The 15,062-nt window shown below is 37.7% G+C and overlaps 1 protein-coding gene across 3 annotated transcripts in view; it reads right to left on the bottom strand.

Annotated features, from left to right (window-relative positions):
• The window catches only part of b4galt2 (UDP-Gal:betaGlcNAc beta 1,4- galactosyltransferase, polypeptide 2), a 193,104-nt gene that overhangs the window by 42,896 nt on the left and 135,146 nt on the right, over window positions 1-15,062 (bottom strand). For all 3 annotated transcript variants that reach the window (XM_061732520.1, XM_061732519.1, XM_061732518.1), the window contains exons 5-6: window positions 11,102-11,289; window positions 2,683-2,805 (exon numbers count right to left, since the gene is read on the bottom strand). In XM_061732520.1, coding sequence (XP_061588504.1) covers window positions 2,683-2,805; window positions 11,102-11,289 — 311 coding nt within the window. The remainder of the gene's footprint in view (window positions 1-2,682; window positions 2,806-11,101; window positions 11,290-15,062) is intronic.

Below are 15,062 nucleotides of genomic sequence, written 5' to 3'. Positions count from 1 at the left end.
CTCGGCTGTGAGGGCACATTCATCTTCTTTAAACACTTTGTCCAAATGTGTTTTAAAGGGCATTTTCCTTCAGAATGGTCAGCAAGAAGGGCTTTAAAACAAATCAACTTTGAAAAAAAAAAAGTTGTTTGCTGGAGTGTGAGCTTCTAACTTCTAACTTTATTTGCTTTTTTTCTTGAAGGGTATTGAGGGTGAGACTGACTTTTGGTAATAAACATGAGAAACAAGGAGAGAAGGCCAGGGAAAAACACAGGGCACAAACAGAATTGATTGTAAACCAACAAGTGTCCAATAAACCCTGTTTCCATCACTGTTGTAGCACATTTCTCCTGGGAAAAGCCATCGTCTTGACAGCAGCATATATCTTTCCAAATTTACAATATATACTTCTAGTCATATATTGGTCACATGTTAAAACCCAACGCTGCTGTAGATTCTCTGAGAGCTTGATTAAGATACTTCTCTTGGTGTATTTGTGCTCCTTTTATTTTTTTCTTTGTGGGAATAATCTGTATGAATTTCTGATGACAGAGTTTGTGTTCCAGTGGGTGGACTGAATCCAAAAGCAGATGTTGGTTTGTGTGTGTAGGTTTTAGGTACACTTCAATGTTCAGACATGCGTACCCATGCACAGCCCTGTCCAAGAATGGCAGCTCGTTGTTTTCCGCATCTTGAGGTTGCTGTCCTCTGAGTTGATGCTTTCAGTTGAGGCCTCTGCTTCTTATGTTTGGATTTTGAAATATCAGCCCCGAATTTAGTCACATGGAGAGTTCTACTTTAATATTTCAGCTGAATTCAGGGTTTCAACTTTGCTATTTTGATGTAATAAATCAATACAAAAAAAAATGAATTCAACCAGATAGCAAAAAAAAAAAAATTGACTTTTAGTCTCGTTGAAATATGTGATCCGGGATAAATTAAACACTTAATGGATAACATTTTAATAGTTTAATAATAGTCTTGTTGCGTTCAATAGAACGTGAATGGGAATTTGTGTGATGTGAGCCATTGTTCGCGTGCAATGGATGTCCACCGTCAGAAATACTTTAGGAGAAGTATCGGAATACTGTTGGAAGGGTCATTTCTATGGGAACTCAGTCAGATCAGCCGCTCTGATCTCAAATAACTGATGTAAAGTTGGTGTAAAATGGTTGTTTAGTAGGTGACACCCGGTGACTGCATATATCACTGAGATACGGAAATGTAAAGTTTTTGATTACATTTTGTGCCTAAAGTTGCCTTATGGGCAGATGTTGACAATAATGTAAATCAAAAAATGTAAATCAAAGTTGAAAAAGATTTATTTTGTGTTTTTATTTTCTTTTAAGTGAGAGTTTTACTATATCTGCCTACATTATTTCATATTTTATACCGTGCAGAGAATATCTTGAGGACAATTTACAGCATGTATTGGACAATTGCAGCCTTCATTCAATAAAAACAAAAGTGATTTCACTTTATTTGTCATCCTTTGGGACGTAATTACGGGCATAAATCCACGCGAGACTGAGAACCTGCACATATATATCTATTTTATTGCATCTTGCCAGATGCTGACAAACAACTGCAATCTTTTAAAGAGTGTGGTTTTACTCAGAAAGTGCTTCTCCAAAGTACTCTGTTTTTGCTTCCTTCTTTTTTCTTCTTCAGCACCACTGTAACTTTGTTTGGGGAAAAGATAAGCCTCACAGTGTGAGAGCGACAGCAAGACGCTCACACACACACATATCAGAGACAAAAGAAAAACAGAATCAGAAAAGAAGATACAATGAAGACCCAGGTGGTAATGTGTCTGCGGAAAAGGCGCCCTGTTGTGTTGTAATTAAAGTATTTGTGCCCGGCTCTCTGAATGGAAATGCTCCTGTTTATGAGGCTGAAATTTTCATTTGAGATGGGCATGAAGCAATACAAGGATGGCATTTTCATACGACTTATGGAAGTAATCTGTGATAATAAGGGTGATGTAAAGCTTCATATGGAATATTTGTTTTTAGGGATCAGGTTTATCAGTTATTAATAGCCAAATCATCAGATCACCAGTTGTAGAACAAAAGGTCCATTTCAAGAGACCAGAGGGATGAAATAAATAAATCTAAAGCAGACTTAACTCATCTTTCTTTCAACCTCTCAAACAACTATTCTTCTCTTACATTTGATTCCAGCCAACATCCATAGCAATGCCATTAGTGTACTTCAGCAAGTCAATAAAAGCTGACTGAAATGCTTCAAAAGGTTAATTCACTTGCTAATCATTCTCCTTCTCTGAACGATTATAATAAATCACCTCCTCTACGTAGAACTTCAGTGTCACTTTCAGCTGAGGCACTTCACTTAGCCGCTGTAGTCTCCAGTAGTTGTAGCCAGAATGAATAATGCATGAGAGCACATTTGAGGGCAGATGCTGATGCTGATGTGTGATGTTGTGTGCTCCAGTCGCTGGTCTGACATGCATTTTATTCCAAAGAGACGACTGAACATAAGACTGACAGATGGCGGCGTATGTCCAGTACTCGATACCCAACGTTGGTCATGACAAGTCATTTACATGTAGCTAATTTTAGGTTTTGCTTTTAGCTTTTTGTGTAAATGTTTCAAAAATCCTTTCATGTAGGATAATATCTCAATTTAGTGGATTTAACGGCAGCAACAGCCGGCACTCGTGGCTTGACCTCCATCACTTACCTGTTGTAGATGTCGTCGTCCTCCCCTCCCCAGCCCCAGTACTCATTTGGAAAGCCGTTGATCTTCAGAAACTGTTTTTTACTGAGGCCTGAAACTCCTCCGAAGTAGCCTGCGTAGGGAAGCCTGGAGGAGAGGGAGGGAAAACAGAGAGGTGGGATGGGTGAAGGAGGCAGAGAAGGTCAAAGGAGGGAAACGTTTGAAGAAAAACAGGAAAAAAGAAAAAAAAACATTTCAAAAGATTTATGCAAAAATCTAGATGAATGCTAAAAATAAATTGTTTGTAAACAAGTAATGCTGGAAGGCACACGTCTCTGTTTTACTGAAGGTTTCCTTCTGAGTAAAATAATTAAATCTGAGAAAATATCAAAACTGCTCAGCGGGGAGAGGAATATGTTAGAAAACTGAAGATTTCAGCAGGTTAATGGAAAACTCTTATCAAATACTATCTTGATATGTCCACCTTTATTTAAAGAGACAACAGATCTAGTTCGCTTCAAGGATTTATTGGGATGGAGCCTTAAAGTCACTCAATGTAGCAATATTGCTCAGTGTAACATTCTAACACAATAGCTTCTCCCTAAGCATACCATTTTAACATACAGTACTGTTATATTTAATCTTACAAAGCCACTTTCTGTAGCAACATCATTTCTGACCACAAGGGGCAGCATGTGTCAGCTCCTGGCATAAGACACAAGAAAGTTTACTTCTAGTGGAACAAAGTGGTATTACAAGACATTCACTCATTACAGTGGAATTGTCAGCGGCTCTTTTAACTACACAACTGACTTGTATACCCATGTGGACAGAAGTGGTGTTGCTACATAGAATAGCTTTAAAAGAGAGAGACAGACAAAAAAATCTGGTAGTTTAGGTATGTTTAGTCATTTTCAATTGGTCTCTTATTTTCCCCCTTTCAAATAATTATTTTGGGCAGACTAGTAGAGCAGCTGTACTCTGGTACTCTGCTTCAAGAGATTTATTTGAGGGGAATCTACTGAAGCAAAAGCAGTTTTGTTCTGTCTGATTATGAAATGCTGTAATGCAAAAAGAAAAAAAGTAGGTTTCCAATAACTGTATTAATACCTGAAGCACAAATGCTGACGATGGTAAAAAGAAGTGTCTTATTTCAGTAACCAAAAAGGATTGTTGTTGAGCAGTTTGTCCACCATTCATCTCGGTCTGTGCGGTAATTATAATTGGCTTATGCAAATCTGACAATCAAATGAAGGTCGTTAATTTAAAACGATGATCCGACCTCACATTACATCATAGATCAAATTCAGATGGAGCCGCCCATTAGGGATGTGCAATTAAGCAAATGTTAACCGCGATATCCATTTTGACACCTAATGATCATAAAAAGATTGTATCTTTCCCTTCATATTCTGTCTTGTGCTCTGAATGACACAAACACACACTTCAGGCCTGCGTTTGGCCACAGGTGAATGATTCCTTCCTCCCTTAATAGGGAGGTCATGCTGGCGTTTCTGATCAAAAACGTTTCTGGGAATATTCCAGCAGCAGCAGTACTAGCATTTGCTATGTTGACCTTGATTAAATCCTATCTGGTCCAAAATTTGAGTTCACCGAGGAAATGTCAATGATTTTATGCACAATTCGACAAATGCCACATTCCTCTTAAAGTCAGTGGATGATTGTTTTTGTTGTTTGCAATTTCAATGGTGACAAAAATAATCATGGTTATGACTCTTCATCATCATGTAGCGTTACTGTCTGTACCGACAAAAATAAAAGGAAAAAGACCTCCAAATCTTTGCTACAGCAGGAAAGAAAATCTAAAAACGTAGTGTGTGAACCTTCTTGATAAACTCATACATTAAGATTTTTTTTTTTAATTTGCAGCTTTAAGAGACACGCACTGAACATCTGAATCAAATCTTCAAGTATTTGTGACCGTCAGATCTTTTATGCATCTTGTCATTGTTGACATTTAAGTGGATAATTTATGGTTGGCTTTTAACCGCAAGTGGATAATCTGTATCCTCTTTTGAGCCACTCAAAACATGAAATGAGGGTAAATAGAGCAATGCTGTATAGATCAGAGCTCTGAAAGCTCATCAGCGGCGGCTGCTCAGAAGCCAACTTTCCTTGTTGGACTGAATGCCAGAAAGCTTGTAATGATGAGTTTCCATACATATGAATGTTAAATGAACGTGTTCAATTAATTTCATGATTGATGGAGGAGATCAGCATGTGTACCGTGGGAGAGAAAGAGCGTGGGAGTTTGTGTGTACTCAGAGAACAAGGGAAGGCAGGCAAGCAGTTTTATTTTTCTCCTCAAAAGACATGAGACTAGTAGAGTGAATGTAGGCAGGGAGTGTCATGACAGGTGCCCGGAGTCTAACTAGAGGGCAATGTATGTGTGTGTGTGTGTGTGTGTGTGTGTGTGTGTGTGTGTGTGTGTGTGTGTGTGTGTGTGTGTGTGTGTGTTCTATTCAGTGTGCAATGTCAAATGTATGACAGCTCCCTGCCAAAAGAAGACAAGCAGAAACTAATGAGGCCGTGTGTTTCTGTCCAACGTTTCCGAGCAATAACATAGTCAGGTTGTGTGTCTGTGTGCTTAAAAAAAGGGTGAGAGGAAACATATTTTTTTACAATAATAATAATAACAATAATAATAATTTTTATAATTATAATAATTATAATTATTATCTTCTTAATACCATTGTAAAGTGAAGTTAATGTTGTCAGAAGTCTTTTTTAACAGTGAGTAGACACACTTGATCCCAGTGTGATAATTTCTGTTTTTTATCACCAAGATTGAAAAAAAAAGCCCTTTTCTAAACTCTCTAGGTTTGTCTCCTCAGTCCCAAGGACATTCAGTCTGAAACTGGCAAATTCTAGTCTGTTTTTTTAAGGTTTTTCTTTTTCTCAACAAATCTCTCCGTGCCTGTAAGCAGCCACAATGCATTATGTACAGACGTCCTTTTAATATTTAAAGATTTACAGCAAAGTTATAAATCAAAGATAGATCCTCGAATGAAAAAGTATATCTAAAATGACAAATGAAACAATGAAAAAATGCACCTATTCTGTTTCTATACCAAAGTATCTTGATGTAATTTAAAGTACAGAATTACTAGATCAGTATTATTAAAAATAAGATTGAAATGGATGAATGGAATGAAACAAGTAAATAAACAAATTGCTAATTTAAACGGTTGGGAAGAAATTAAATTAAGAAAACATTCAAATAAACCATTAATTTCCTCTAAAATGCAAAATAACTGGCACACAACGCACTTCTCAAATTAAAAAGTCAATCAGATAAAGTAAAAGTCAACAAATAATCTAAGAGTCTAATAGCTTTTACTGCATCATAGAAAATGATTAATAGAGATTAAAAAAAAGAGATGAGAAAGAATATAGATGGGCACCTTAGTTTTGATTTATCCTCAGTTCTCCCTCTGCTATAGGGTTTCATACTGGGACTCTAAAGGCTTTTACTCAGTTTAGAACTGCCGGAGTTATCCAATAAGTGGAGTACTGCATTAATGCTTATTGCAGCGGTGCGTTAGATGACCACATATACTGGCTAAGGAAAAACGAGACAGACGCAAGTCAGACTGACTTACATTAGGCCATATATCATCCAAACCTCCATCAGACTATTTTCTATTAATCGTATTTGCAGAAGCATCTCCATTTGAATAATGTGGTTGTTCAAATATGATTTTAAATGGTTTTTGAAGCTCTGGAGGGCTTCTAAAGGGGCGTGGTTCACAGCTAGGGTACCTCAGGGGTTACACACACACACACACACACACACACACACACACACACACACACACACACACACACACACACACACACACACACACACACACACACACACACACACACACACACACAGTCTCGAGTTGGACAGGTCAGGAAACAAATCATTTATGCGTGGAAGACCAATCAAGGATTGCGCAACAGAAGAGCCCAAGTGGAAAGAAGAAAAAAAAAGCAGGAACAAATGCGATGGGAAATGAGTTTATTTCACAACTTATTGCTCAGTTTAAAGTGTGCCCCACGGCTGAGGTCTCCGGCAAGTCTTCATCCCCTTAACAGCTGAAGTGAACTGAAGCATTACTGTCGGTGATGTAAAAAAAGAAAGAAAAGCTATGTGCGCCAACTGGAAACCAAATGTCTACTGAATCAACAAACATCGTGATATCTGAGTAGTGCTTGAAATTAAGTAGAGCATAGAGAGGATCTCTGGCTCACATGTTTTCTTCCAACCTTCAGAATATTTGCACCGCAGCTCCATGGCTCCACAGAATCATCTGCAACAGTAAACCCAGCGTATCTTATCATAGCAACAATGTAGATCAGTCAGGAAGATTGGATCTGATCACTTGCAACATATAATCTGAACGATCAATCAGAGGCATTGGAGTCTGATTAGATATGCTAGTGGTGTGAACATAGCATTTGTCTCACCAGTAGCTCGGTGGCTCAGTTCACGCTCCCACCTTCACTTTAGATCACGACCTTCACATCACACACACGGACACACTCACAAACAACATTGTGGCAAGCCAATGCCTCCATTACTGCCCGCCCTCTCTGAAGCTGCTGGGAGAATTGCCTCTGGTTGAATTTGAGAGTATAGTTACATTTTAAAAGGTCAAAATTAAACACTTTCAACTACAGTGACATTTAAGTCTCCAAAGTCTGTCCTCTTTTTTTAGGTTCTTACATCCAGTGATCAGGCATTGAAGTAACAATTTTCTGTTAAAGTAGGAACAAATAGGTTATTTCACATAAAGCTTTAACACAAAAATCACACTCAAGAGTCTTTCTAAATTCAAAACGTCATTGTGTTTTTCTGTTCAAAATACGACTTATGAGTCCTTGTAAAACCACATCTACAGTACCAAGGAAACACATTTGATAAGTTTCTATTTTGTTCTTTTTTTTTTTGTCTGCACACATATTGATGGTTAATACCATGCTGGTAAGAACCTAAGGCATATATATGTGCATTTTAATATAAAATACATATGATATATACAAATATATATACAAAGCTATTCAGTCTTGGGAGGTGCAAAAGGGATGGAGCAGCACTTAACGTGATCTCAACTTCACACTCAATGTTTTTACCATTTTTCACCAGAAATGTTGAGTACTTCTACATTTGTAAGCTGCAAATAAAGCGATCCTGCCTTTCCAAATATATGAGTGGTCTATTTACTGCATGATTTGACGCTCACCACTGTAACCTTGGGAACCAGTTCCCACTATTTTCACATTGCAACCAATCTTCTTCACTATCAATTAACTTAGCATGAGGTTTTCCTTTTATCCCTATTTACTTGATTTCTGAAAAAAAAACAACAACTGATTGCTACCTAGAAATTCCAGGGGAAGCCCTGCTGCTGCTGCTTGAGGATCCATCAGGGTCCAGAGGATTCTCAGTTGGACAACCCCGACCAAGAGCTCTTACATGAATACTGTAGTTTTGTTGGCCACAACAAAGTGATGCATTAATACACGCTGTGTTTTAGATAACTTAGGGCAGATGAGGTGTCATTATAAAAAGATAGTAAAACAAGACAAGTATTTTATTCCTTTGGAGCTGCTACACACCTTTTAAGTATATCTATGTAAATAATTTCCTCCAGACTTCAGACAGCATATGGATTACGTTTCACTCCATATATTTTCGGCTCAGGTTGTCTCGGCAGATTTTCCACCTCAAAGAAGACCTAAGCGGGTTATAGTTTAATTATGAAGGATTTGAAAGACTATACTTCACTTTAATTATCTTGTTTCATGACTGGAAAAAGTCATTTTTTTCTTCTGTCTATTGCCTTATATTTTTGTCTGTCATATTGACTTGAAAAAAAAGTGTTCGTACCCTGTGGATAGCACATCCTTTAATTAAAAAACAAAGTTTTTTCCATAAATAACATTCTGAAAAGTGTGCGGTGGATTTGTATTCTGGCTCATGTACCCTGATACTCTGATATAAAATCCAGAACGACCAATTGCTTTCTGAAGTCACCTAATTAATAATCCTGCAAACTATTCTCAGTGTAAATGCAGCTGCTTTGTGAAGACCTCAGAGGTCCGTTAGAGTACATTAGTAAATGAACAGCATCATGAAAATCATGGAAAACATCAGACAGGTCAGGGATAAAGTTGTGGAGAAGTTTAAAACAGGATAAGGTAAGAAAAAATGTCCCAAGCTTTGAACATCTAATGGAGCACTCTTCAATCCATCATCCAAAAATAGAAAGAGTATGGCAAAATTGCAAATCTACGAGGAACCAAGAACGTCAGCCTAAACTGACAGGACCGGCCATCAAAGTTCTAATTAGAGAAGCAGCCCATCGTCACTCTGGAGAACTCCAAAGGTCTGCAACTCAGATGGGGGAATCTGTCCACGAGAGAACTACTGTATTCGTTGTCTGTTCAACAAATCTGGCCTTTGTAGAAAAATTGGTAAGGAGTGTAGCACCCTATAATGTAATAATTTCCTGAAAATGTAATAACGCCTGAAAATGTAATAAAATTTGCACTTAACTCATTCAAAAATGTAATAAAATCCAATAATATAATAACTTCACCAATAATGTAATAAAATATCCTGACTGATATTGTAATAACATTTTTACCGATAATGTAATACCTTATTACATTATTGGGAATTTATTAAATTTTTTAGGTGGGTCTTTTTTTTCTTCCCAAAACTGATAATGTAATACTTGACAGATAATGCAATATATATGTTCATTTTCAGTCCAGAGTTCTACATTTTGTGTTTTAAGTATCTAAGAATGTTATATACGGTGGATTTGAATCACCAGAATGACTATTGGGTTAAATTGCAGACTTTGAGTACCATGTAATAAATTCCCAATAACGTAGTAAGGTATTACATTATCGGTAAAAATTGTATTACAATATCCGTCAGGATATTTTATTACATTATTGGTGAAGTTATTACATTATTGGGTTTTATTACATTTTCGAGTGAGTTAAGTGCAAATGTTATTACATTTTCAGGCGTTATTACATTTTCAGGAAATTATTACATTATAGGGTGCTACAAGGAGAAAATAATTGTTGAAAGGTAGTTGAAGAACATGTGGAACATGTGGAAGAAGGTGCTCTGTTCAGATGAGACCAAAGTTGAAGTTTATGGCCATAAATGGAAAATAGAATATGGTGGAAAACTAACACTGCAAATCAGCCTGAATACACCATCCCCACTATGAAGCATGGTGGTGGCAGCATCATGATGTGGGGATACTTTTCCGGTGCAGGGACAGGGAACCTGGTCAGAGTTGATGAAAGAATGGATGGAACTACGTACAGGGCAATTCTGGAAGAAAAAACCTGTCTCAGGCTGCAAAAGACTTGAGACTAGGCTGGAAGGTCACCTAAACATCCCACCAGAGCTACAATGGACTGGTTTAGATCAAAGCATATTCAGGCGTTAGAAAGTCAAAGTATAGACCTAAGAATCTGATTGATTTGAAAACTGCTGCTCACACATTCTCTCCAATTCAATCTGAGCTTGAGGATTTGTTTTAAGAAGAAGAAGAACGGGCAATGATTTTTGCCTTGAGATTTGCAAAGCTAGTAGAAACATACCCCGCAAGACGTGCAGATGTAATTGCATTGAAAAGAGGTTCTACAAAGTATCGACTCAAGGGGGCCTGAACACAAAAGCACGCTACACTTTTCAGATTTCTCTATATACAAAAGTTGGAAAACAATGTAATAATTTCTCTCTCAATTGCTAATATTTTTCTTGTCCATTAATTGAGTAACTGCTTTTTAATACTTCATACATTTGATCAAATTTCTTCATGCAAGGGGAACTTTCCACATTCCTACATCAGTCAGCGTTTCTCTGAAACAAATTGGATAAAACACACAATTGGATTTCTGCAGCTCTTCGCTGAAACAGCAAAATACAGCTGACTTTTCGTTGGGGTAACAGTTGCAGTTTGCACAATGTTTTCACTGTTAATAAAGGTCTTTGTACCCGCTGCAGTCGAGGTTGCTTTGCTACGCTTTGTAACTTATGCTCTTGTTCAGACTACAGAAGGACATCAGAATCAAAGTGGCAGCAGAACACTGGTGGATTTTCATGCAAATTTATGGGAGGAGACAAAGATTTAAAGGCATGATAAGATTTACTCAAATATTTTTAAGATAATTGTGGAAACAAAGGCTGTTGGCCATCTCTGCAGTTCTCTAATAGATAATTGATAACATATTTATGTAATAATTCATTACATTTCAGATGCTTTACATTGACAACAAGGATCTGAACATGGATGCAGATATGTAGCCCTCCTGCAACAATACGGTCACACATACAGAGATACTGATACAGATGTCTGTATATGTAATTTCAAACAGCTCTGGAAAGGATTACACGACTCACCTGAAACCAAATTTGTCCATGGCGATGGCGAAGTGTCTTGGTTGATCGTAACAATGGTAGAGGTTGCGGTCGTCCATAGGGATCAGATCCACGTCGCTGAAGATGAAGCAGTCGTACTCAGCGTCCTTCAGGGCCTCCGTGTAGCCAACGTTCAACAACTTGGCACGATTGAAGGTGTCCTCCCCCAACTGCAAGCAAAATCATATGAGAATATTAGAAAGAAACAAGGGTCCTTTAGCGGGGAACAGAAATTAGGGGTACACAAGTGGACAAATGTGCTGGTACCCCAACATTAAAGAATGAAAAACTGACACTGGTAACTGATATAACTTGAAAGCGACCAAAGTAATCATAAATGAGAATTTACTGAAAAGTGGTTAATGAAAATCAGACACAGTCCCACAGCAGGGACTGTGTTCTGCTTAGTGTCTTGGCATACGTTCAACATCGGATACGGTTCCTGACACAACCCTCCTCATTTATCCAGGCTTGGAACCGGCACTATTGGTGGCTACACCCTGTATATTACCGATAAATATGGGCCTGGACATATATGCTATTCTTTTATTTTATCTCCACAGCTTAAGATGCAATTAAAGTGGTGTAAAGACGGCTAGAACTATGAATGAGCTTTTTAAGAGATACGAGTTGAAACAAATGCAATTGCTATTAACTGCCAATATTGCCAACATAAACATAAAAAACATTTTGGTAATGCTTCTGAATTCTGCTGAAACTAAACCACTAGCACAAACAGCTGTTATTCATTCGGACTTAGCATCTGAAATAATTTATCCTGAATTCATCCCGGAACCATCGGATGGTAATATGCCATATAATGAAGTGTGTGGCGGGAGCTGCACCGCCCACTGCCAAGTATAAATGAAGGCTTTGGCTCATCCAAACTTTACACTGAGGAGTATGAACGTTTAAGTCATTTGTTTGCTACAACAGTTTAAAAGGGTCATCATTGCCCTTTGTGGCCATGAAGCAAAAAGTATCCACTGAAACTGGGCTTCTCAACTACTGTGATGTACGAGCGAGCCCCCAACCTCAAAGGGCGGTAATGAGCCTATTACTTCTTGGCACATTAGAAAGTGAAAACTCCACTCTAATGGAAAACACATAGATGCTTTGAAGCTGGCCAAATTACACAAAGGTTAATCAGGAGTGTTTTAAAACTATATTTTTTACTTTGACAAGAGGAAATATAGTGAAGAAGAATTTTTTTTTTTTCATCCACGGAAAAACTTTCCATTTAAAGTGTTGCACCCGCCCCCATAAACTAACCGCATTTTCGAGTTCTACTTTTAGGTCAAAATGTGTCATGTTTTAACTAGAAAATGGGGTTTGAATTAGGATTTTGAATTAATAATTACTTTGTGTTGTGAAACCAATTTTTTTACGCTTGCTGAAATCATTGAAATGTTACTGCCGGCTAAACGTGTAACCGTCATCTAAAATAGTGTTTTTCGAGCTTTGTTGAAGCATGACACATTTTTTTAGAATTAAAAAAAACACTCAAAAATGTATGTTTAGTCACCACCACCTCTTGTATGGATTTTTACTGTCTCATAAAGTCATCAGGGTGTTACCTGCTGCAACCGACTATGCATCAAACTGCACATTAGACACAACAATGGGAAACTTTTCACAATTTTTTTTTTCTTGTTTTGTGTTTCTTGTTTTCACCTGTGTGAAATTGGATCATTTCCCGCGGCACACCTGGCGATCTCCTATGCAGTGTTTCAGAACCATTGCTCTATGGTTGCAGACTGGCACTGAGTCTCCATATTTAGCATCTGCAGTGCTAGTTTATAAATTATATTATTTATTTGATAGTAGATGGACCATGAATTGACATTTTGATTAACTCCAACAGAGCCGGCTGCTGCAGTGAAGTGTATGTACTTGTCAGTCTCAGCATGACCCGGGTCCAAGATAAATTAATTCTTGGCTGACAGCACACTGTGAGATACCCAAGGTTAATACATCTCACAGTTATAAATTCAATAATGCACAAGGCATTGTATATCTCTAAAGAAACTTTCTGAAATGCACTGGCTTGGTAAAGTCCAATGTCCTTCTGAAACAGAGGCAAGGTCAATAATCAAGAGGAGAGGCTACTGTACAACATGACTGAATTTATTCACTACACTTTCCTGAACAAGAACAATGAAAACAACCAGTAAGCAGAGATGTGACATTAAAACAAACGATCTCGGCTTTGTGGGGCAACCGGCGTGACAGACCACGTCATAAAAAGGGTTTAACTTGTAGAAATACATCTAGTACAAATGGCATCAAGTCACTTAGAAAGATCAAGTAGTTTTATTCATTTCAGTCGAAGAACACACCTTTCAATTACATTTTCATTAATTTGGGGCATTTTCTGTTCTAAACCAGGAATACACCGTTTTCCTTACTGTAAGCTGTAAATGCTGTGTTATTCTGCATAGCTGATAATGTTACACAAAGCCGTAGCTGCTTTGAGAAGTTTGAGGACTAGATCATTGTGTTGAAAACCCAAGTCAGCAGTTCACTGGTGAATTATCAAAGAAAGAAAGAAAAACTTAATTGAATGCAAGAGAGAGGAGCGCGATGTAAGTTGGGTATTCTAAGTCCTACTTCTATGTTGTCTTATATGACGATTTCCTGCTTTCCTGTAGATAATTATAAAGAAGACAATTAGGCGCCTTTTCAAAATTGGACTCAACTGATGCTTCGGTTATGACACCGCAGGGATGTGCTACAAAAGTATCCTTTTCAACTATTTCACTACATTTCTGTTCACGGCACTGGGTGCAGGTTTCACGGTTTCTGCAGTATCTTTCCCTTTTAAAATCTGAGTTACAGAGTTGTGTTACAGACTCCCTAAGTACAGCAAATAAAGCCTGAGGTGAATCTGAGTGAAAATAACGATGGGGAGGCTGGCATGAGACGTCATGGCTTCCAGTAAATCTGAACTGTTCATTGTTTTCAGGCTTAACTGCAGAAAGTGGGCAGGTTTTGTTATGTGGTTTAGAAAGAACTCTATTGCCCACATTGGAAATATATTATATGCTTAGTCTTGTACTATTAGGTCCTTTTGCTGAGCCTCCATAGTGGGAGAGACTCCACATGACAAAATCACTGTTTCTGTTAATGAAAAAAATACCATAACAAAAGAAAATTCATACTTCCCAGTTTGAAAAATGTCCCAGTATCTACAGTAAGCAGCAGAACTATGAACCAGTGTTTTGCTGCAGTCTCCTATTCTCTTGCCATTTGGGAACACCGCCTACTTCTGACAGCGGTGAGACTCTTTGAGATGATTAATGCATCTGCTGCCCTTCCTTTCTTCTGCTCAGGAAACTGTTTCCTTTTGTTTTTTGGAGGTACATTTGCCTTTATACTTGTGCATTATCTGCTCATAATAACCGTGAATCAAGTACAATACGTAATCCCTCTTGTAAACCTTGCTAAAACCTGAGATTTCACAGCATAATCCCGCATCACAGGTAACAAAGACATCTATTGTCACAAACCATAGAGAGTCCAAATATTAACTAAAGTGTTCTTCTGCCTGTTTTTGGACAGCATTTGGTTTAGTAAGTAAGAACAATTTCATGTAAAGACAGAAAGACACCGATGAAAGACAAACATTTTAGAAGCATGCATCTTACAACAAAAATTAATTGATCATTATGGATTAAGCACTACTAGAGTTTCGGACAAACTTCAAGATGCAGGATACAGAGATGCCCCTGACACTTACTATTTGTCCTTGGAAATATAACTAAAATAGCTCAAAAAACCCTTTCCACCCCTGACTAGCATTATATAAGACACAGGTGCAACTGCAAACAAATGTCATTATTACTCTACCTGCACTGTGGCTTTTTAAATCAGATTTATATTCTCAGAGCCCATAAAAGCGAAACTTCGAGTGTGTGGTGTCGTCCTAATGTAGAAGAAAAAT

The sequence above is a fragment of the Cololabis saira genome, chromosome 10, assembly GCF_033807715.1.
Source record: "Cololabis saira isolate AMF1-May2022 chromosome 10, fColSai1.1, whole genome shotgun sequence".
Classification (NCBI taxonomy): domain Eukaryota; kingdom Metazoa; phylum Chordata; class Actinopteri; order Beloniformes; family Belonidae; genus Cololabis; species Cololabis saira.
This window is presented reverse-complemented; position numbering and strand designations above follow the sequence as displayed.